The sequence below is a fragment of the Mesoplodon mirus genome, assembly GCF_964341445.2.
Source record: "Mesoplodon mirus genome assembly, chromosome: 6".
In the NCBI taxonomy this organism is placed as follows: Eukaryota; Metazoa; Chordata; class Mammalia; order Artiodactyla; family Ziphiidae; genus Mesoplodon; species Mesoplodon mirus.
In genome coordinates, this window is record NC_138982.1 from 9,021,695 (window position 1) to 9,046,991 (window position 25,297).

The following is a 25,297-nucleotide window of genomic DNA, read 5'->3' on the forward strand; positions in this document are numbered from 1 at the left end:
CACCACAACTACTGAAGCCCGCGCACCTAGAGCCCATGCTCCGCAACAAGAGAAGCCACCACAGTGAGAAGCCCGCGCAATGCAACGAAGAGTAGCCCCCACTCACCACAACTAGAGAAAGCCTGTATGCAGCAAAGCAGCCAAAGATAAATAATAAATTTATTTTTTTTAAAAAGAAATTCAACTATTTATTCTTAGGTAATTTTGGTTACATAGTAAGTGCAAAGAATGGATGAAAAAATGTTAGCTGGTGAGGAAAACTTTTTAATATCTTGAGTTATAATTTTATACAGCCAGTTCATGGAAAATCCCATTGAACAAAAAATTAATCAATGGGAAATCTCCCTATTTTCCCTTTCTTTCCCTTTAAAAAAACTGAATGAAAAATTATTTTCTGAAATCTAACCCCAATTAATTCATAATTATTTATTTCTAACTTTATTCTTAAGTTGTTCCACTCAGGCATAAGCTTAATGTAATTGATATTTTAAAAAGAATTATCTACTAAAACTTCTTAGTTTCTCAGAAGTGATTTAGGCTTGCCTTTAATAAGCAGGTAAGTCCTAACTTTCAAGGAAGAGTGATTCTGAAAGAGAGTTCTGTACTAGGTGTGTTTCAGTAGTTTTCTTTCTAACTTGAATTTTGTTTAAATGAGCACTTTAAAAATGAAACAGAATACTATTTTAATATCAGAAGTAGCATAAACATGTTGTAGACTATCCTTGAAAAAACTTCTAGTTAAAAATTATATAATAATATTTATTGGATAGCATCAAGATATTACTATCTATTGTTTAGATAAATAATGTAAAAGGAAGCTTTGTACAAAACTATTATAGAATGAGGGCAAATGAGTTAAGTGAAGAGCTGGTTGACAAATATTATCAGAACTAGGAATATCAGTATATGTAAGAAAACATTGTGCTTACCTAAGGTTATCAGTGTGAACACAGAGAACATAATTGTGTTACAATTTTCCCCAAAGCTATGGAGAATTTATGCACCAGTAGGTTCCTTTGACTGTCAGCACAAAAGATGTTGTGTAGCGGTATCAGAATTAAAATGATACTGAGTAAAAAATGTTCTAGTGAAAACAGCTTAATTAGAAGATGGGAGTGACATTTCTAATAATAGACTGTTGCACTTTGCAGGAATGATTATGAGGAACTAGCCCGGCAATGTAAAATGTTTGCTAAAGATTTACTTGCACAAGCCCGGAATTCTCGCGAATTAGAAGTTATCCTAAACCATACATCTAGTGATGAGCCTCTTGACAAACGGGGACTACTAGAAGAAAGAATGAATTTAAGTCGTCTAAAACTTGCTATCAAATATAACCAAAAGGAGGTATGAGGTTTTCTGTGATATGTTTAAATTATTTCCTCCACAGTAGTCTGGTGGCTCAGAACAAAGGCTTTGGAGCAATACATCTAGGTTGAGATCCTAGTTCTGCTTCATAAAAACTGTGTGTCCTTGGGAAAGTTATTGAATCTGTCTGAGCTTTAGTTTTAAGAATTAATTAAAGATATATATATATTTATTTAGAGTTTAGTACAATGAGTATTAGCATTAAGCAAGTACTCAATAAATGGTAGTTGCTATTATTTTTAACAATTAACATTAATAATAATAATATGGATGTTAATGTAATGTTTTTGCTAAATAGTAGCTATGCAGGTAAGATCCTGTAGAGTAAATACCTTCCTAATGAAGTTTCCATCTTGTGTTTTGTCTGTCATGGGTTTGTATTATTGATCGTTTATAAGTAGTCCTTTCTATACTAATAGGGCCTTTCTGTTTAAAAATAAAATATCAGATATTATGTTCCTTATTCTTATTTGTTAATTCATTGTGAAACCCAAAGGTGGAGAGACGTATGGTATGATAACTAAGTTGAATCTGGCTCTCTGGCATCATCCCTTCCTATTAAGGGAAATACCTATTTCTACTCCCCATACACTCACATGCACATGATTCAGGAACTTGAAGAAGGAAGGTATGCATTTTTAACTTCATTTTTTGAGATAATTTATTAGACCTGGAAATTTATATGTAGATAATGATGTTCAGTAGAGGGTGTTGGTAAATGGTACTTTTAAGGTATTTCTTCTAAGACGCATTATTCTTACTATCAACATAGATATTAGAATAAAACTTGCTTATCAAATTTATATTAATATAAAAATGGGGCCCCAAACAGATTATGGTAGAAGGCAAGATATAGGACCTTTGGTGCTAGGGACAGAGTTTTTGATTATCTTGGTTGACAGTTTGAGCCTCCCAATAGCTTTGTGACTCGGGAGATTGATAAAGGAATTTTAAGATGTTTACTTTAAAATTACCTAGATTATAAAGCAGAAGCTAACACACCATTGTAAAGCAATTATACTCCAATAAAAGATGTTAAACAAATAATAAAATAAAATAACCTAAATATTATATTTCTTATCTAGATCTCTGGCTTCAAATCCTATAATTTTTCTAGTACTCCAGAGTTCTTGCTTAAGGTAGACCTTTTATAGGAAAAAAAATTTAGTACAAGAATTTGGATCAGTGTAGCTGTAAGATTATAAATCAACAACATACCTATGTGGCTTTAAAAGGAAATAAATGCTAATATGTATATGTAGAAACAGAGAAAATAGGAATCCTGATGTAATCTTCCCGACATACATTTTGACTAGATCTTATGTTAATTTATTTACTTATGTGTTGCACAACCTAAAATAGACACGAAATACTAGAAAATGATAGAATAAAGATATAACAAAGATACAAAACCAACTTAAGTGCTTGGAAAAAGAACCTCAAAGAAAGGTGGAAAGAACCAAGATTATCCTGGTAAGGGAAGAAAAAACTAAGAGGCAGTTTCCTAATGATATATGTATGTATATCCCTGAAGAACTCACAGAGGATAACCAAATGTTCCATTCTAAAGAAGAGTAGAGAAAAGGAAAAAGAAGTAGTGGTAATATTTTTAGTTGGAAGGAAGATACTCTGTAATTTTAAGAATTAATGAAAATGTAAATTAGTTTTTTAAACTAGATTTCTAAATATAATCAAAGGGGAAGATAATATTTTTCCAAATAGTTGGTAGACTTTGTTCAGGTCATACATTCTGAATAACAAACTACTGTGATACTTAGTGGCATAAAACAATATTTCATAGTCATTTTGTAGTAATTTCATGATCATTTTATTATGCTCTTGGGTTCTTTAGGTCAAGAATTAGGAAAGGACACAGCAAGGCTGATTTGTCTCTGCTTCTCCATGTCAAGGACTCAGCTGGAGATAGCTCAAATGATGGGGTCTACAATCATTCGAGAGGCTTCTTCACTCATATATCTGGTGCCTGAGCAGCAGCTGAGGATTCAAACAGGGAGCTCTGAGTGGGCTGGGTGCTTGGGTGGGTGGGTCCATAGAGGGTGGGTCTCCTAAGAACCCTAGGACCGGAACCTTGGAGGGGCATGGCCCTCATGGTGGGCTGGCTGCAGGGGGATGGTCTGAGTAGCCTCTGAGGGCTGACCAGAGTGCCTACATGTATCCTGGTCTTCCTCATAGCATGGTGGCTTCAGGGTAGTAGGACTTTTTACCTGCCAGCTTTTGGCTCCAAGAGCAAGTGCTTCTCAAATAAGGTGGAAGCTGAATGGCCTTTTAAGACCTACCTTCAGAAGTCACATAGCATCACTTCTTCCAGAATCTACTGGTTAAAGCAATCATAAGCTTGTTGAATTGAAGGGTAGGTAATATTGGTAGCCCACCTATTGATGAGAAGAGTATCAAAGAATTTGTGTCTATGTTTTAAAACCACCACAGACTTAGAACATCTCCAATTGAAAATTTGTTCTTCCAATTACATATTTAACATTACTGTTAATTAAATAATCATTATATAGAGGAATGGCAAGGGCAGCAGTCACGCCTGAGATTGCTTTGATAATTGGGGGAAGGATGAAACCACTAAGTTTGGGATGCTACTAAACTGGGTAGTTGGTGGGAAGAAAAGCTATTTTCCTCCCTTATATTTCCTCTTGAGGGACAAATTACGATTCCCTAACAGCACTGGAATCTAAGCAGAAGGATAAATAATGAAGACTTAACTGCCAAAAATAGGTATAGTATTGATATATTAGGAAATTTCTTGATAAGCACAATAAACAACAGCAAAACTCTCTACTTTTTTAAACAACAGTGTTGCATTCTATAGATTATATTCTATCTTGGGATAAATCATTTTAAAACAGGACATTAACCAAATATTATTTAATATCTGAATGATATTATGATCACTTGTGCTTTACTTTGGTGATTTCAAACCTGATTACATTATTGTGTCCAGAGTTATCAGAATCCTTAACTTATACTTCACAACGTGAGCATTATATTGGGAAAATATTGCTTCTGCATTTTGTAAACTAAAAAGCTTCATAAACTTTGGTAAATTCATTTCTATACTTGAACTAGAATTTTCCTCTTATCTGGGAATATATTTCCTTTTCTTCTCACATAGAATTCCATTTTAAGAAGATTTAAGGGTATCTTTAATACACTTTAAGAAATTCTCAGTGTTTTCGTGGAGCATAAAAATATCTGATGTTTAGACTTTAGTTGCTTTGCTGTCTTGACATGTTGGTTTCTTGTAACTGAAATCATCAGTTTTTCTAGGCTGAAGTCTCTGTGGATTGTGCTTGTTAATTTTGAAATTTCATAAACACTATTATGAGTCTTTATATAAGTTAAATGTTTTGAAATGGCTGAGTAGGCCAGTAATAATCACTAATATTTATATAGTGCATGCTATGACCAGGCACTATTCTAAGAGCTCTACATTTAATCCTCATAACAAGTGTATGACTAGATACTATTATTATCCCCATTTTATAGATGGGGAATTTGAGGCTTAGAGAGATTTAAAAACTTGCTCAAGGTCATTTAGTAAGTAAGTGGCAGAGCCTGGATTTGAATCTAGGTAATCTGGCTCCAGAGTCTATGCTCTTAACCACTACGCTCTTTTATTACACGTAAGAAAACAAAACAAAACAAAAGAACTGGACTGTATAGAATTGATTTCAAACTATTATTAAAACTTTGAATATCAATTAAATAATAGTACTATCAGATCATATTTACAAGTTATATTTTACTTTTTTTTTATATGTGTGTGCTTCATTTTCAGTTTGTCTCCCAGTCCAACTGTCAACAGTTCCTGAACACTGTTTGGTTTGGACAGATGTCAGGTTACCGACGTAAGCCTACCTGTAAGAAGATAATGACTGTTTTGACAGTTGGCATGTTTTGGCCAGTTTTGTCACTTTGTTATTTGATAGCTCCCAAATCTCAGTTTGGCAGAATTATTCACACACCTTTTATGAAATTTATTATTCATGGAGCATCATATTTTACATTCCTGCTATTACTAAACCTATACTCTCTTGTCTACAATGAGGATAAGAAAAACACAATGGGGCCAGCCCTTGAAAGAATAGACTATCTTCTTATACTGTGGATTATTGGTAAGTATCAAGTTAGTTTAAAAAGTTCTGTCTTTATTTAACCCATTAATTCTCCCTTGCTTGGTGGCATTATAAGCTGCCTTCAACTTGTAATTTTACACAGTTTATACAGGAAGAATTTGAATGCTTCCATGATCATTGAAGACTTAACTAACATTTTTTTTAAAAGATAAATGTTCTTGAACTTGATGATAAGGAAGCAGATCTCTTAGTTAATATTACTTAATTACATGAAAGTTAAAAATTCTTTCTCAGTTGCTAAAATTGTTCATGATTGTTAAAACTGAAAAACAAATTTTGCTGATGAATTTTTTTTTGTTATAAGAATATGAACATTTTCTTAGGTATTTTGAAATGTAATAATACATTTTATACTCGGTTGCATTTTAAGAGTTAACTATTTTGTTTTATTATATCATTAGTTTTTCTTTTATGAACCTATGAACTTTTATAGTTACATATTACCTTATATAGATAAAACATTCCCTGGTGACTCACTCTATAAATCAGTTCTTTGTAATGACAGCCAGATCTCTTTAGAAATGACATTTAAAAAAAAAAAGACATTTTATTTTCTGAAAATTGTTTTTTTTATAAGTATTATGCTGCATAATAAATATTTTAATGAGCTTCTGCAGTTTTTACTGCCCTTGCCCTTTTTGGGAGAGGTGGGAGGAGGAGGGAAGTTGAGATATAATTACATTGTCTATTTATGGTCTTTTAATGACATCCCCTTTATTACTTCCCTCTGGATCTTCAACCTTGTTTTTAACCTCAGCATTTCCCACCTTTTTTTTTCTTTCCTATTTGCTATAGAATAAAAGGAATATTGAAATTTATTCTTTTCTATGTTATGAAGCACTGATTGATTAATATGGTCTTGACTGTTTCAGTTATTAAATAACTTAAGAAGAGTTAATGTACAGTGCTCACTTTTAGTTCTCCAGATATAAAGTGTATTTTGGGATTTTATTTTTATTTGGAAATTAGTTCATTTCAAGTAACTTGATCTTAAATCAGAGTTATGCATTAATGTTTAAAATTAGGTAGATACAGTAAAAATATTACACATTTGAACTTTAGGTAAAAGAGAATTAAATAATTTCTTCTTGTTAATATTTTCGTGTTTCTGATGTTTCCACTATCTTATCTAAAATTTAATATTTTAATTTAGGAAATAATTTATACTTTATCATATTTGACTCCAAATTGCATTGTTATAGATTTTTTCAATGTGAAATTTGTTTATATTTTTAATTGGGTAGGTTAGGCTGAAAGGAATCTCTTAGAAGCATTTTTCCCCTCTATTTAAACTACTTCTGAAAGATTGTTATATATACCTTAGTCATAAAAAAGGGAAACAAATGGTAAAACTGTGGCTACTCTTTTCTAATCACAATGGCCCTGAACACACACACACACACACACACATACACAATATTATTAATTTTCTAAACATATTCTGTCTCAGTAGAAGAGTGCAGTATGAATTATGCCATTAAAATTCCTGGAAGTGTTTTTCTTTTCTCAGCTTTGAAACAGTTTGATATGAATAAACCTTGCCAAGGATGTTTTCTGAACCTATTATGTCTTTAGATCACTCTGACTTCCTTAAATATATAGATCTGAACTTGCTGTAAGGAAACATGTAGGAATCATTTGCCTACTTGTTCAGAGTCACTCCTTGGTTCAATTTACTTTTTCATGCAATGAGCACAGGGACTTCTGACTCATGATGCCTGGCTTCTGTACGTTTGTTTCCTATTCTTTTCCTTAGCCCTCCAGGAAAAAAGTAGGGTTAAATTATAAAAAGCAAGGTAGAAAAAAAGAAAACAATGTGTTGATGAATCCACAGAATATTAATGGTATCCATTTACTTAATTTTTTACCATTGGAATATAGTAGAACAGCCCTTACAGAAATGTATATTTTGAAATGTTGTCTACCTACTTTGTCCAAGCACAGGCAGAAACAGATATGGCCCAACACTCATGGAGCTTATGGTCTAATTATTGTTTAAAAGAAAAACACCCAATAACTTGAAAATCACACAGATAAAATAAAAAATTACCCATGAGTTAAGTGCTACTAAGTAAAAGGTCATGGAGCTAGGAGAGCAAGCATTTTATAAGGGTATTTTACCTACTCAGGGGGTTGGAAAGTCTATCTTGAAGAAGTGATAAATAAGCCAAGATTTAAAGGATAAATAGGAGTCCACTTGGAGAATCGGGAAAGAAAAGTATTGTAGGAGAATTGGGAGAGAAAAATATTCTAGGCCGATGTAAAAGGCCCTGTGGCAAGAGAGAGCATGGCGCAAAGAAGGGACTGCGTAAAGGCTGGAGGAAGGAGGACAAGGGAAGTGGGATTTGAGATGAAACTATAGAAGTGGATGTTATACTAGACCATGGACAGCCTTGTTGGCCATATTAAGTAATTTTGACTTTATACTAAGAGCAGTGGAAAACCACTGGCGTTTTTAAGTAGGTGGGTGACATGATCAGATTTTCATGTTGAAAAGATCGTTCTGGCTACAGCGTAGAGAACGGATTGGGAGGAAGGGCTGTGGCAAGAGTAGGTGGAGGGAGACCAATAGTGAGCCTGTTGCAGTACTCTAGATGAAAGCTGATGGTACCTTGGACTGACGACGGTTGCCATAGAAAGAGAAGGAAACAGATTCGAGAGATATTTACAAAGTAAAGGCAGTAGGACATGGAAGTGAGGGAAGAGGAAGTTATTAAGCAACCTAAGTATTCTAGAAGAGTACTAGGTTTGAGGATTTGTGAAAGAGTAGATCCTGAGTGTGGTTTTGGGTATGTTGAAGTTGAAAAGCCTTCGAGAAATTCAAAAGAGATGTCAGTCAGACAATTGGATATCATAGTCTAGAGCTCAAGAAGAAGTTTAAGCTTGAGTTAGCAGTATGCAAATAAAATGCATATATGTTGTAGACGAAACAGTGGGCACACGTGGGACACTTGAGAAAGTATAAGATGAGAAGAAGAGAGGACCTAGGAGCAAGCCTCGAGGAATTCCCAGAACGATGGGATTACGGTTTGCTAATCTTACTAATTCTAAAAAACAACAAAAAAGGACCCCAAAATGTAGTCCATTGATTATGTAGTGATTGCATTGCTTATAATAGTTTAAAATTATTGTGTTCTTCCAATCCAGCTCAGAAATGTGAAATACATCAAGTGTATTAGCTTCACTTTGGTGTGGGATATTGCACAGGAGCTGGGAAACTACCTGTCAGTGGTACTTAATATTCTTTCATATGTCTGCCTTTCTTGATCAAAATCTTCTCCAATTCATGCTGTAATTTTTGTCAAGCATTCCCTTTAGGTATAATATTACATTTTACAGAAATAAAACACTTATTTCTGTAAGCATCTTTCTTGGCTTAGTGTTCTACTGTTACAGTGTTTGGGTTAATAACATGTAAACTATTTGGTTTAACAGTTTTGGTTAGTTTTTATCTATTCATTTTAAATAGAAGCTCATCCAAGTGGAATTTTTAAAAAGTGTTTTCCCTGTCAGACCTGCAAATATTTTAAAATGTTTTTCGACATAAAATATGGGTACTGTATAATTAAGATGTTACGAACAGAGTTTTTCGAGAATACTTAATGTGTTTCCCAGGGGACTTATTCTGTTCACTGGTAAGTCAGAGGATGATTCTGATTGGCTTAACTTGATCTTCATCCATATTTAGGTTGTAGCACTCTCTTCTTTTGTCACTTTACATTCTCCTTAAAAATACCTTAGTGGAGGAATGTGTCATAAAGCGATTCTTGATTGTAGTACTGTTCTCTGTTACTCCCAGGAATATATAACTATGGAGAAACTTCTGGCCAAAGAAGGGGAAGGGAGTTATTTGGTTCGGTTGGTTTTTATTTATGTATATTTATTCATTGAGCAAATTTTTGAACACCCACTGTGTATCAGGCACTATATAGGACATTTAGGACATTGTTGGATAAAACAAAGATTCTTACCCTTGAAGAGTTTACCCGAAGTGGGAGGAAGATAGTCAGTTAATAATAGACATAATAAGTAAACTATATCCATTGTTTAAAAGTGATAAGTACTAAGGGAAAAGAAAGAAGAGTTGGGGGATTGGGAGTGTGGGACACGGGGTTTGCAATTTTAAATAGAATGATCAGAGTAGGTGGTGAGCAAAGATGCAAAGTGAGGGAGTTAGCCAAATGGATGTCTGGGTGAGGAGCTTCCAGCCAGAGGGAGGAGCCCATGTAAAGGCCCTAAGGCAGGAGTCTTGTGTGTTCAGAGAACAGCAAGGAAGCAAGGAGGCCAGTAGTGGAGGGAAAGATTGATAGGAGAGGAGATCAGAGAGGAGGTAATGTAGGGCCTTGTAGACCATTGTAGGGAATTTGGTCTTGACTCTGAATAAAATGAGCTGTAAGGGAAGGTGCAATGCCCACTCTGCACAGTCAGCAGTGGTGGTCTTAGGTTCTCATTAACATTCACACTCGCTGGACACGATAGGCAAAAACCTGGCACCAGATTTACTTACCTTTGGCAGATAGAAGACAGGAAATAGGGCACGTCAGCATGACAGCTTCAAATATATCTTTATTGGCAGTTCTTACAAAAGACAGGGCTGCTTCCCAGCCCCATAGGGGCACACTCAGTTGTGTGGAATGAGGCCATATTCATGGGTGTGGGCTACCCCAGCCAAAGAAGCCTGAAATCTACCAGGATTTCTTATAAATCCAGCAGGATACCTTAGAAAGCCTCAGAATGTAGCTCCCACTACATGCACACTTTACATTAAGAGAGACATCACACAGAGAAGCCGAGGCCTGTGCTTCTCAACATGTTTTTATATAGTCCTGGTTGGGTATATTTTTAGGGTCTATGAGTCCACTCATAGTCCTCCAGTCCAGATGCAGTTTCCCAATCAGTGGTTTTTTTTATAACAATCTTGAACACAGCTGACCTTCCATATTTTTCTTAATGTAGTATGTTTCCAAGGCAACACTTAAATAGATGATAACATGAGACTTTGTTCCCATGGGAAAAGAGTTCTGTCCTGCAGTTAATTCTTTCTCCTCTGGGAGTTACTACAGTGTCTTGAGGGGAGAAGTAACACTTGCATTTTAAAAGGATTACTCTGATTGCCATGTTGAGAATAGATTTTAGGGAGAACAGGGTAGAACCAGGGAGACTAGGCTATTTCAGTAATTCCAGCCAGAGAAGATAGTGGCTTGAAGTTGAAATAGTGGTGAGAAAGGTTAGATCCTAACTATATTTTGAAAGTAAAGCCAGCAGGATTTACTACTGCATTGAATATGTGATTTAAAAGAATATCAGTCAAGGATGATTCAAGGACATTTAGAGTGAGCAGCTAGGATGGAGTTGCCATTAAGTGAGACGGGGAAGTCTTCAGGAATTTGGGTGCAGAGATTAGGAGTTCAGTTTGGACATGTTAGGACATCCAGTTTGAGATGTAGAGTAGCCAAGTACCTATACAAGTTAAGTTTAGGAAAGAAGTTTATTATTATTATGTAAATGCAGGTTGACTTCAGAGATAAAAATTTGAAAGTCTACCACATAGATGGTATTTAGAGCCATTAGACTAGACTGGATGAGGTCACTATAGGAGTGAGTGTAGACAGAGAAAAGAATCAGGAACTGAGCCTTTTGGGGGTTATGTATTTAACATCAATTTGCTTTCTTATGCTTGTTTCACATAATTTATTAAAATCCCTCTCTGGGAAAGATATTGTCATATGAAACTTAAGGTTATTTTCTTTCATATTTTAAGAACATTTTACTGAATGTTATTTTTTTCTTCTGAATGAGGCTACAACTGACACTTGTTATTTATTTAGTACTTTGAGTCTTAAGGTATTTTTTAGTTTATTATTGAATTAGAGGATTATCTGATTTTTTTTCTTCCTTTTTTAGGGATGATTTGGTCAGACATTAAAAGACTCTGGTATGAAGGGTTGGAAGACTTTTTAGAAGAATCACGTAATCAACTCAGTTTTGTCATGAATTCACTTTATTTGGCAACCTTTGCCCTCAAAGTGGTTGCTCACAACAAGGTGACTGTTAACTATGTCAACTGGAGGCACAAGTGAAGTTTATTTAGGAAAAACCCAGGATATTTAGCTACGTATCTCAGAGTTACTTTGGCCCAAATCTGTGTCTGATGTGTTTTCATTCTAAACCTATCCTTGTGCAAGGGAATAGTACACATTGTTTCCTTCCTTTCTAATAGCTTCAAGGGTGTTAATTACCATTAAATGTTGGTTACCTATTTTATGCCAGGCACCATGGTTGATACTTGCTATACTTTATCTCATTTTATTCTCACAGGGATTCTGTGAGACAGATGTCGTTATCCCCATTTTGCAAATAAGGAAAAGGAAGCTCAGAGATAATAAGTAACTTGTCCAAGACCACACAGTAAGAAACCAAGACTGGATTTAAATCCAGGTCTGTCTAGGCATTTTCTTTCTACCAAATGCCAATTCCTTACATCTGAGCTAGGTTCACTTACCTCATTAACCTATATATTACCTCATTAACCTAAGTAACACAAAGTTACTTAAATTGATTAGTGTTAGATATCTTTATATCTATCAGGAAAAAGTTTATCTGAATGGAACTCATTATATAGTGTTTTACACATTCCAAATCATGACTATTTTCTTCCACAGCTTAAAAAGTTATGTAAATTTAGTTATTTTCTGATTCCTATATTTTTAAATTTAAAATTTGACAAAAATCTAACCTTATAGACATCTTATAATGTTACTTTTATAAAGATTTATTAAAAGCCCAGGAAAGGTAATGGGGATTATGTTAACTATCTTTGTTTACACCTGAGTTTAGAATTCTGAGGCATCACATAATAGGAACTATTTATATAATATTTTTTGGCTTTTGACTAATTTATAGACTATAGAGAAAGCAAACTGGTTATCTTATATCACTTTATTAAAAACCTCTATTCCTGTAATTGATCAGTAGTACCAAACATGTTTATTAGGTATGTTCAATGACCAGAGTTGTGAAGTTATTAAGAAAATAAAAAGATCATATATAGATAGATGGTTTGATAGAGAGGTTGATGGTCATTGGTTTTTTTAGACTGGTCTCTTTAGTTCTAGAAGCAGGGTGTCCATATAGTTTCTTATTCAGACCAAGACACTTTACAAGTGAAAGGGGGCACAATTAATAATTATGCCGGGAAAACTGGTATGTAGTCTGGGACTGTCCCAGGCAATTGGAACATGTGGTCATTCTATGTCTAAGTATAATAATACACTCTTTTTTTTCTTGTTATTTAGAAGTGAGAAAGCGTCTTTGGGCCATTGTAGAATCCTGAGTCAAAGGGCTAGGTTAATTTAATGTGATAGCTAATTAATTGACAGCACACATTCTTAAAGTTTGTGTTGTGGAATTTAAGAAAAACTAGCAAAAATTTCATTCATAAAAAATTTAATGACAGTTTTTAAAACATTAGTTTTTTAAAACATAAGAATTTCTGAGAAAACCTCTTTATATAGCACAAGTGATATTGCCCCACATATGTAGAAGTCTTTCATTTATTTAAAACAATGTTATTTCTATTAAAAGAAGAGAACTTTATAAAACATAAATGGAGTTCCCCCACAAGGAGACATAAAATAGTTTTCTTTCAACAGTCAGAATATTTGTTTTTATTTTCCTAACTTGAGAGAGCTGTTTTATCTTTGGCTTCTTTTCCCCTAACCTTAGTTTCATGATTTTGCTGATCGGAAGGACTGGGATGCATTCCATCCTACACTGGTGGCAGAAGGGCTTTTTGCATTTGCCAATGTTCTGAGTTATCTTCGTCTCTTTTTTATGTATACAACAAGCTCTATCTTGGGTCCATTACAGGTAAGTAATTAAAATTACTTGAAGAAAATTTGTAAAACTACTACACCTTTTACTTGTCCACTGGAACATTGTTTTCTCATGATACTAAAGCTAAACTTTGCTTTTGAAAATAGTTAACAGTTGAAAAGTCACAGCATGTTCATCTGCTTTGCTTCTGGCTGAATGATGATCCTTTGCTTTTAGACATTCCAAACTTTGTTAAGCTGTGGTCCATTGTCCCTCTCCCCCGAGTTCATAGAAGTAGATGTATTTTAAATAGTTATATTTCAGACAGTAAAGGGACATAAAATTTTACTTTTTACCAAAATGAATTTCACATTTAAAGTTTTAAGTGATAAATATAAGGGAGATGTCCTACAAACAGAATTCATACTTCATGATGATTTTGAAAATATATAAGTTATATTTTAACAAAATACTCTTTTACTTTGCTTAATAAATATCAAATGTAGTAAGTTGGAAAATAGAGTATTTAGAGCTAAAAAATTTCATAGAGCTTATGTAGTCCAACTTTATGCTTTATAGCACTTTATAGTTAAAGAAATTGAGCTTTTATCTTTTCAAAGTAGTATGATTATTTTACATGAGAGTCCAGGACTAAATTCTAAGTCTCTTTACACTAAAGAAAGGACTCATAATTGGTTGCATGTACCCCACAGATTTTAGTAGTTGATTGTTCTTGAAAGGTGGAGTCAGTTCTGCTTGGTGACCAGCTCTACATAATACTTTGTTATTTTGTAAGTCTGAAAACCTGAGCAATATACATTTTTCCTTGTTAAGTCAAAATTTACTAACAATTTTGATTCTTTTTTGTATTTTTAAAGGAGATATTTTAAATAAAATGCATAATTACCTTCTCCAACAGAGATATGAAAACAAAATATGTAGGAAAAACCCCATTTGATTTGGCTTGTGCTGTCATCCTCCAAGAGTGTTTCCTGAAGTGTGACTCTCTCTTAGCCAAGTCCTGTGAGATGCTCGGACTGAAATAAGTTTGGGATACACTGCATTCCTCTTTTGGGAATTCACAGTGCACATGATCACATTAAAGCCTCTGAGAAAGAAGTAAAGAAACTTGTTTGATCTTGTTCAAACTATCATCACCTAAATTCAGTTAACATCATACCCATTTTTCATGAAATGTGCTCAGGTCTCTTTTTTTCTCCAAAATATGGTTTGCGAAACACTGGTTTAGACTATCTGTTATTTTGATTTAATTTTATCACTAATATCTTCTATAAATGTTTTAATCAAGAGTCCACAGTATTTCTACATGCACACTGTTTTCTTTGTTTTTTAGCTAAAAACTGATGGTATCACTAAGTTTCTATACTGAAAATTTCTTTACAGATTTTTACAAGTTAAAAAGGAAAAAGTATATTATTATTTCTTAGGAAATTATTTGTTTCTTTTTCTTAGAACTGTTGAGTCAGGTCTTCCTGTCTTAATCTTTTCCCCAAAGAACTATAGACCTGTATACAAATACTGCGTAAGTGGGTATTTGTCTTTTCAGCTGTGGTGTGTTTTTCTCCTCCAGCAGGGTACTTTATATTGTTCTAATAGCCATAGAACTAGCAAATAATTTAAGTGAAGCTAACAAATAATTTAAGTGAAGCTAACAAATATTTAGTGTGCTCCTATTTTTTAAAAGGTCTACAGGTTAATCATAATATATGTTTAAATATTATGATCTAGTCCAGCAAATGAGTTTTTAAAAAATTATCTTAAGGTATAATTTGCCATACAGTAAAATGTACCCATTTTAACTGTATAGTTTGATGCGTTTTGCAAATATATAAACTTGTCTCGAGTGTGACTGGTTCTTATGGTTGCCGGCTCCCTGCTCCAAGTCATTATATAAAGTTTGCATCCATCAGGAAGAAGGGGAAAGGCAGAGAGCATGAGCCAGCTGTCTTTCTTTTTTTTAACAAGAGAACAATTATTTTTCCTCAAGGCCTACCAAATACTTTCACTTATAACTCATTGGCCAGAATTGGGTCACATGGCTGTTTGTATCTCTGAGGAGATGAGTACTTTTAATTGAGCATATTTCCCCCCAAGAAACCAAGGTCTGGTTAGTCAGAAAGAGGATGAAAAATAGATATTTAATAAGAATCTGTAGAGTCCTATCATCAGGCTTTTACTTTAAAAATTTCTCCAATAAAGTTATTCGTTTTCCAGTGTAATCTTATTGACATGACAGATTTGTATAACATGTTGGTGATAAAGAACTCTAGGATAATTTTGTGCAGAAGATTTTTAATATATTTTCTTCCACTTTGTTAATCAGAAGCAAGGAACTCAATTAAAAGAGTGATCCAGTTATGAATATAAAGCGAAAAGAAATGCAAAAGGAAAATTGACAATAAGTTAACTACTTTAGCTAAAGTGCAGCTTTTTTTCTTTACATAACATGCTATGTCAGATAATGTTTTTATGTGATTACTGCAGTTGTGTGTTAAATTTATCTCCATTTACTAACATTTTTTTCCTTCCAACTCTTTGTAGATTTAGAAGCTGACAGACTTTTTATTTTAGCTGGTTATATAACCTGCAGAAGGAGTCCAGATCTCTCCCTTAGTTAGAATGACTATAATTTATCATCCAAATAGAGACACTTTGGAGAATGAAAAGGATATTATTCATTACTAAGTTGGGACAACAGCTGTGAACTGGGACTCTACCAGGCAAAGCAAGGTCATGGAATTATCCTGTAGTGGAATACATAAAATGATCCTGATTCAGCAGTGATTGAATCCTTTATTCTATTACTTGAAATTTGTGATTGTATTTGTTAAATTTCTGACATGTTGTAGGTAGACTTTGGAAGATGGCCTTCTACAATCGGGTCTTACTTTCTAGCTCACTATACTCATCTCCTTATCTCTTCATGAAATACTTCTCCATGTGGGCCAAGACCAGTCACTAATCTCACACAGGTCCTGTGCTTTCCCACTTCCTTGTCATTTTTTATGTTACTACCCTGTTTAGAATGTCCCAGACCCGGGGTCCCCAACCCCCAGACCAGGGACCGGTATCAGTCCACGGCCTGTTATGAACCAGACTGCACAGCAGGAGGTGAGCGGCAGGCAAGCGAGTGAAGCTTCATCTGCCACTCCCCATCGCTCCCCATCACTCACATTACCGCCTGCACCATCCCCCCGCCGCCTGCCCCGCATGTGGAAAAATTATCTTCCACGAAAACAGGCCCTGCTGCCAAAAAGGTTGGGGACCGCTGTCCCAGACTACCCTCTGCTTGTTGAAACTTTACTTATTCATTCAATAAACATTTATTGAATGCCTGATAGGTACTGGACACTGGGAATACTAAAGTGAGTATGCTGCAGTCTCCTTTTAAAGAATGCATAGTTCACTGAGGTTGACAAGCCAATGACAACATTTGGAATGGTAGATGCTGAAATAGAGCTCAGAGGAAGGGTACTCACTTCAGTCGAAGGCATCAGAGGAGACTTCCCAGAAGAGATGACACTGAAATTAAGCCTTAAAAGATGAGTTGAAAGGAGGTTGGCTGTAGGGCATTCCAGGGAGAGGGGACATGCACCAGCTTTAATGTCCCCACCACTAGAAAGTCTATTCCTACACTTGTACTCCCATGAGAATGAATTTCTCCATATGATGGACTTAGTGTCTCTTTGTTGAATTGAGTTGAAAAACTTTTTAGATGGGGTTGAGTAAATACAAGCACTGATTGGTCTGAGAAAACAAAAGAATCTGATGGAGAAATAGGGCTACATCCTAGCTGTTGCTGTACCTGCTTGTTCCCAATAATAACAGCAACTAACATTTATTGAACATTTCATGTGGGCCAGGCACTCTGTTATATGTTTTCCATTAATTTAACCCTCATCACAACCCTTGTTATTTTTTATTTTCATTTTACAAATGGAGGGTTTAAGGCTTAGGGAGAGAAAGAGTTCACAGAGCTATTAAGTGGCAGAGTCAAGAGCTGAACCTGCAACCGTCTGACTCCAGAGGCCAGCCTGCTCTTTGAAGTTAGCTCTCCCACTTTTTTGAATTCAGGATGCCAGCTAATCTACCTCAGCAGATGTAAGAGACATGATTGGGCATAAATCAGTAATGTTACATACTTCAACAACCAAAAAAAAAAAAAAGACACCATCTATAAATAATCGTGAATAATAGTAATATTAACAGTGAACATTTGAGTCCTTAACTGTGTGTCAGATACTATTCTAAGATCTTTATTTACATTTATGACCTCATTCAGTCCTCACAACCATTCGAAGAGGCAGACTCTTTTATTTACATTTTACAGAGGAAGGAACTTAGGTGTAGAGACATTAAGTAACTTGTACAAGATCACACGGCTGATGAGTAGTAGAACTGGGATTCCAACCCAGGTAGTTTGGCTCCAGAGCTAATGGTCTTAACCACTGTGCTGAATTGCTTCTCAGAGTTTTCTTGAGTAATATGAGTCCCTCATTAACTTTTACTGTACAATACTTCTGTTGGCAGGCTTTCATAATTTATAGATTTTTAAAATTCTTCTTCATTTATCCATGTGTGTCAAATGACTTATGCAGCCTTTAATACTGGCAGTTGGGTGATTAGACACGAAGGAAAAGACAGGATCACACAGCTTGGTTCAGAATCTTGCTCCATAACTTAATGCTACCTCTTCTCTTTGAGTCTCAGTTTCTCTATCTGTTGTGAGAATTGAATGGGTCAGTGTATATCACATGCATAGCAGAGTGCCTGATGCATCATGGGCTTTACATAAACGTTTAGATCCATTCCTCCATTCCATTAGAGTAGTGGAGGTAACTGTGACCGACCTGAAAAATAATACAAGAAAACTTGGAAAGTGAATGTAGTGTGTGACACACGAGTGCATCCTTTATTCCTAGTGAATTGTTTGTTTTTATTGGATAATTATCAGACTTAGTTTAGTGGCCTGTATAACATAAATGGCATATTATTGTTGTTTGGAAAGTATTGTTCTTTGTGAACAAAGAGTGATTTCAGGTGTTTCGCATTTTAGGATATACCGGGGATGGATATTTTTTCTTGAAAGGAGTATGGAATGTCAGAGCTAGGAAACTTAGAAGTCGTATAGGGGTTCAAAAACTGGAGAGGCTGCAAGGATGGTGTGGGGAACACATTTAACCTACATTCTCCAGTCCTGCCCTCAGAGATGCTGATTAAATAGTTTGGGGTGAAGTCTGACAAATTTTTAATAGCATGTAGATGAGCAAGTCTGATGCAGCATGTGGCCGTTTCTTTTATAGGTCAGGAAAGTAAGGCCCAGCTCACATAGTGTTAGAAAAAAGACGGTGCAAAATGTTAATTAACAATTACATCTTTTAAAATACATTTATTCGTGTAATAATTCAACAAGCCCTGCTGTGTAGGCAAAATGCATGAGAACTAAATATTTCTTAATTGTACCCAGCCCCAAATTTCTAATGGGAGGGCAGAGATAAAAACCACAAAGTGATGTTTTAGAAAAGCCCTTGCAAGGAGTCAGAAGCAAGAATTCAATTCCACCTTTGCCATCTATTAGTTCTTTCACCCTGAGCAATTCACTAAATCTTTCTGAGTTTCAGTTTGTCACTTGGAGAAATGGAGATAATGCTAGCCTTCTCCACCTTGCAGGATAAATAAAAATATGTGATACCTCTTGTTAAATGGTAAAGAGTTAGATAAAAGACATATAAAAATTCGTTATATATTCAGTATTTTATTTATTTATTTTTGGCTGTGATGGGTCTTCGTTTCTGTGTGAGGGCTTTCTCTAGGCAAGCGGGGGCCACTCTTCATCACGGTGCGCGGGCCTCTCACTATCGCGGCCTCTCTTGTTGCAGACGGAGCACAGGCTCCAGACGCGCAGGCTCAGTAGTTGTGGCTCACGGGCCTAGTTGCTCCGCGGCATGTGAGATCTTCCCAGACCAGGGCTCGAACCCGTGTCCCCTGCATTGGCAGGCAGATTCTCAACCACTGCACCACCAGGGAAGCCCCTGTATTCAGTATTTTAATTAATATGCCAGGCTCTGGAGCTTACTGACATTGTGCCTGCCCTTAAAGACTGCTAGAAGAGACAAACATAAGTATAAAGTGAAGAATACTATTTTAGAGATTACGTACAAAGGACTTGGGAGCATGACTGAGGGGGTGCTTGGAGAGAGGAAGTTTGAGTTGTCTGAGTTCTTTGTACAATTTTGGGTATTAACCCCTTATCAGACACATCATTTACAAATATCTTCTCCAATTCGGTAGGCTGCCTTTTCATTTGTTGATGGTTTCCTTTGCTGTGCAAGAGCTTTTAACTTTGAGTAGGTCCCATTTGTTTATTTTTGCTTTTGCTTCCCTTGCCTGAGGAGACATATCAAAAAATGTATTGCTAAGACCAATATCAAAGAGCATACTGGCTTATATTTTCTTCTAGTTTTATGGTTTCATGTTTTTGTATATGGTGTGAGAAGTAGTCCAGTTTGATTCTTTTGACACATAAAGGGCATCTTGAGCATGAATGGCTTGATTAGATAGATGGATTATCTTTCCTACAGATAATTATGGGTCTTTCTGGAGAAAGATTTGGAAAAAGAATGACTGGAAGTTATCATTATTTCTTCCCTTTTGTCAGCCACTTTTATAATTGAACACTTACTATGCACCCTAAGGGTAACACCTCTTTCCTCTATCAGGCATTTAGCATGTTTTTGCTATTCTACATAGCGCTCTGTGTATGAGGCTTTTTCCTCTGTTAACTTATTTCCTAAGGATACATCTTCAGTAGTATTAACATATCAAAAGATAGGGTTCTTATAGGGCCTCAGTATTTCCATTTCTTTATAAAAGGATGTGTTAATTTTCAGTCACACAAACAGTGTAACAGCGCACAAACAGTTCACCACGTTAATAGCTTTCGTGCTCTCTTTGTTACACTACCTTAGTAGGTTTCTTTAATTTCCATTCTTCTGATTACTAGGAAAATATTTTTCTCTCTGTGTACTAGTGTTAACTACTGCGTAAATTTCAGTATTAATTTTTAAACTGCCATCTTTTTTTATTACTTACTGTCCATATTTCTCAATTAAAACTACTAAGTAGGGCTTCCCTGGTGGCGCAGTGGTTGAGAGTCCGCCTGCCGATGCAGGGGACACGGGTTCGTGCCCCGATCCCGGAAGATCCCACATGCCGCGGAGCGGCTGGGCCCGCGAGCCATGGCCGCGGAGCCTGTGTGTCCGGAGCCTGTGCTCCGCAACGGGAGAGGCCACAGCAGTGAGAGGCCCGCGTACAGCAAAAAAAAAAACAAAAAACAAAACTACTAAGTAGTTTAAAATAAGTAAACATGTAAGAAAGCGTGATTGTTATTTTTACAAAGAAATGAGCCTTATAATCTTTCTCAGACTAAAATTAATTTACTGCTTTTCATGTCTGCATTTCACATGAATGTTTCATTAGTGTGCTCTTCAAGCTAATGTTCACCTCAGTGATATCCACTGTAGCTAATTCTGGTTCTTCCATGTTATACAAGAACTAATATCATGTTTTTAAAAAACAAGTCATGAAGTTTGTAGTGTTCTCATTAAATATTGCTCATCTTGCTATGGAAATTAAATTACTCTTATCTTTAAAACAGTAATATTAAATTAAGGCTTTTACTTTTGGACTAAATTTTTGAAATTAAAATTATAACACCATACATGGTCACTCTTGGAAAACTTTATTTACCTTTAAGCTTACAGTGTCTAAATTTTCTTCAAATCCAATCTTTTCTGTACTTATCTAAAGCAGTTATTGTACTCTTACTGTCATACATTATTAGGTTCTCTACTAACACGATATGGCTTTATTCTAAGCACTCACAATCTGAATAAGTGATTTCTTTCCAAAGTGACCTAATAAAGCTATCATTGATTAAGAGAGAAATGTATTTCTTCTCTTTCTCACACATTTTGAGCTTTCTGATTCTAAAAGTTTTCTGTTTCTTCCATCAGAATTTTGCAAGGGGGCCAAGTGAGGGAAGCATAAGATTTTGAAAAGAGCCACATGCTAGTCAAGTGCATAAAAGTCAGGCATAGTGGACCTCCCCACTCCAAGTCGCCTGGAATACTAGCTTGTGCTGTGCCTAAAAATTTTACCACGCCTCTTCGACTTAATTAGCTGGCTCACTATAGTGGGCTGGAGGGGCTTGGCCACTTGCCTGCTGCTACTATTTTGTATCGTCGGTGATTGGCATGTGTTATGTTGGCAGGTTCGAGGGAGTTTGGAATTGTATTTGAAGTTGGATTTCACTAATTATATAAATTTGGCCTGGTTACATTTGAGGAGGGATTATTTCTAAACACTTTTGTATCTTAAAAGTAATAAATGCATATAGCAAAGAAGGTTCAAACCACACCCCTAGTCCTACCCCCCATAGATAAGCACTGTTAATGGTTTCTTGTGTAAACTTCCAGAAATTTCCTGTGCATATCAAACCTTATCTATATGAAAATATATATCTGACCTATCCTTTAAAAAATAGCTGTTTAATACTGTTGTGTACCCTGCTTTTTTGACTTAATGTTTTGTAGGCACCTTTCTATGCCAGCACATAGCACTTCATTCTTTTTAACAACAACATTTAGGACGTTCTAATTTTTTTTTCTACAGCGCTACAGTGAAAATCCTTGTATGTAATGCATCTTTGTGTACTTCCTGTTGGCTAAATTCCTAGGGATAGAATTTTGGGATCAAAGCGTAATGTTAAATTATTCTCCAAATTTGTATGCCAATTTAAATAACAAGAATTTATGAAAAGTACCTATTCCCCAGAATTTGAAAGAGTATTAAAGGAGAATGAAATTAGGCTTGAATAAAGCTCCCAGATGCATTACACATGTCTAAATTATGGTAGATACTCACATAAGTATTAGACCCTCTCATTTGACTTAACACGTATAATTTTTTCTTATAATAGACCCCAAATGAAAGAAAATTGATCACCTTGGCAAAACAGATTAGGGCAGTCCTAGAGGGGGAAATGCTGTTCTTCAGGAAGTGGTTTAGAGTTGGTTGCAAAAATCAAATGAAATACTTTATGCCCTAATGGTTTTATATTTGTAAACTTTGAGAAACTATAAATATAAGCATTTACTTCCCTTTAGGTTTTAGCAAAGAATTTTCCTTTCATCCCTTGCAAATTAGGCCTTTCCTTAAATCTCTATGTCTCTTCCTCTACCTTCATAGCAAAATTATCCTCTGCAGACTTGGTCCAGATTCAAGGAATGTACCATCCAACACTCACAGTGCTGGCATGATCAGAATGGTTTTTTGTTTGGCAACTGGATTTTTGGTGTTTTAAAAGTGATGAAATATCTCAAACAGGTGGAAAAAAAGGAGTAGCCTTGTGGATCATATGTTTTCTTGCCTGGTCATTTAGTTTTTCATATTTTGTTTTCCTGATGATTTTAATGAATGCCTATGTAATGTATTCCACAGATTTCAATGGGACAGATGTTACAAGATTTTGGAAAATTTCTTGGAATGTTTCTTCTTGTTTTGTTTTCTTTCACAATTGGACTGACACAACTGTATGATAAAGACTATACTCCAAAAGAACAGAAGGACTGTGTAGGCATCTTCTGTGAACAGCAAAGCAATGATACCTTCCATTCGTGAGTGTCTTTTAAATTTTTAGTAAATATATGTCTGTCTTTCTGTTGTGTTATGTGTGAATTCATACCTACAGAGCTAGGACTTCAATTTTTCTTTAAGAAATGCATTTTGAATAAGAAATACTTACTTTTCATGAATCATTTGATAGTCATCTTTACACATAGAATCTTAAATAATTAGTAGCCTGAGTTATTACATTGTCTCCTTGACTACAATCTATCTTAACAGAGGAACTCTTGTATTTTGTGCACTCTTAGCATTTTGGGCAGGACAGTTCTTTGTGGGTTCTATAAATGTATTGTGAGATGTTCCACGTCTCTGCCCTTCAAGTATTAATTGTCAGTGGCAATTCTCAGTCATTGTTACAACCAAAGCACTCTCAGATTTCAACACTTCTTAGGAGGTCATTAGGGTTGAGATTGTTAAAGCTTCAAGAACATTTTTTTCTCTAATTTATTGTATCGGAAGGAATTGAACAACCAGTTGTGAGGCAGACAAAATACCTCCCCACATTCTTAGATAAAATAATGGAGAAGAGGTGTAGAATTACACGTTTGTTTTATTTGTATTATGTACCAACTATTCTTTATTTAAGGAATAAGATTAAATGAGTAATAAATATTCATCTAACACCTTCAGTATGCCAGACCCTGTTCTAGGTGCTAAGTAAATGAAGTATCAGTGAACAAAACTACCCTCATGGAGTTTATTATTCTAGTGAGGTGATACAGGCAATAAAAATAAAATATATAGTGTATTGCACAGTATTGATATAGTATATATCAGTATTACACAGGCCCTTGCCTGTAGCCCAAATAAAGCTTGGGCCAGGGAGGATTTTTGTGTGAGAGGGTGTAGCTTTAGTTAGGTAGGAGGTTAAGGAAGGCCTCACAAAAGATGACATCCAAGTAAAGATATAAAGCTGGTGAAGGATCAAGCCATGAAAAGGTATCTGGAGGAGGAGCGTTGGCAGGTAGGGGAATGGCAAATGCAAATGCCTTGAGATGGGAGTGTGGTTGGTATGTTCAAGGAAAAGCCAGGAGGTCAGCATGGATGGTATGTAGTGAATCAGAGTGAGAGTTGTAGTAGATTAGGTCAGGAAGGTAATGGGGAATAAAGCGGATCAAGATGGTGGAGTAAGAGGACTTGGAGCTCACCTCCCCCCACAAACGTATCAAAAATACATCTACATGTGGAATAATTCTCACTGAAAGCTAGCTGGAAATAGGCAGAAGGACTCCTGTACAACCAAGGCTGTAAGAAAGGTATGTATGTAGTCAGGTAGGATGAGAAGAAAATGATTGGTCAGGACCTGTGCCCCGGGAAGGGATTCAAAGGAAAAGGGAGATTACACAGGTGGATACTCGCCCTGGGGGGTTAGTGGGTCAAGCCACAGACTGGGTGTTCCAGTCTGGTTTCTACGCATAGGAGACAAGCCCCCTTAACTGGTTGGGGACCGCCTGGGAGAGATAGAAAGGCTGGAGAGGCCTGGATGCCACTCATGAGGGATGCAGGTACTGGCTTTCCCCCTGCTAGGGCAGAGAGAAGTCTGCCCTAGTGGCTGTCAGGTTTCCTGTGACCACCTTGCTGCTCTCTCCAGCCCGAACTGAGAGAATACCCCAGCCCCGCTCATTCCACATCACAGCATGGCACTGGATCTAGGGTATCCAGGACGTGGGAAAAGACTCGTCCTTGTGACATAGAGGCAACAAGTCCTGGAGCGTAGCCCAGGTGGTGTGGCAGCTGCCATTGTTGGAGCTTACTCCAGCGGCACCCCAGAAGCAGCCCAGAGTTTTGACAGCAGCACAGCTGCTGGGTTTCCTGTGACCACCTTGCTATGTGCCCAAGCCCAGGCTGAGTGGATGCTCTGGCCCCACTCACTTCACACCATAATGCAGCACTAGATCTGGGGTGGCCAATACCAGGGAAAAGACACAACCATGGGCTGCATCTGAGTGGAGCCACGGACACCTACACAGGTAGTGCATTAGACCTCTATAAGTGCATGAACCCGACTTGCTTCAGCACCCCCCTCCTTTGGGGCAAAGATCCTGGTGTGGGGAGAAGGAAAAACACTTGAAAAGGAACAGAGCCAGCTCTAGTATGACCCTGAGGGCTTTTACTCCAGCAACTTGGGAGCAGATCCCACAGGGCAGTGATGGCCAGTGAGCAAAGAGAACATCGCACCTCACACCCTGCATGGGCTCTAGCTCTTCCATCTCTAGCCACACCCCCTACCAAGGTGATAG

The 25,297-nt window shown here is 36.2% G+C and overlaps 1 protein-coding gene across 4 annotated transcripts in view; it reads left to right on the plus strand.

Annotated features, from left to right (window-relative positions):
- Positions 1-25,297, plus strand: part of TRPC1 (transient receptor potential cation channel subfamily C member 1) — a 62,505-nt gene that overhangs the window by 27,208 nt on the left and 10,000 nt on the right. For all 4 annotated transcript variants that reach the window (XM_082624192.1, XM_082624191.1, XM_082624193.1 and 1 more), the window contains 5 exons: positions 1,152-1,347; positions 5,177-5,513; positions 11,439-11,578; positions 13,260-13,403; positions 22,872-23,047. In XM_082624192.1, coding sequence (XP_082480318.1) covers positions 1,152-1,347; positions 5,177-5,513; positions 11,439-11,578; positions 13,260-13,403; positions 22,872-23,047 — 993 coding nt within the window. The remainder of the gene's footprint in view (positions 1-1,151; positions 1,348-5,176; positions 5,514-11,438; positions 11,579-13,259; positions 13,404-22,871; positions 23,048-25,297) is intronic.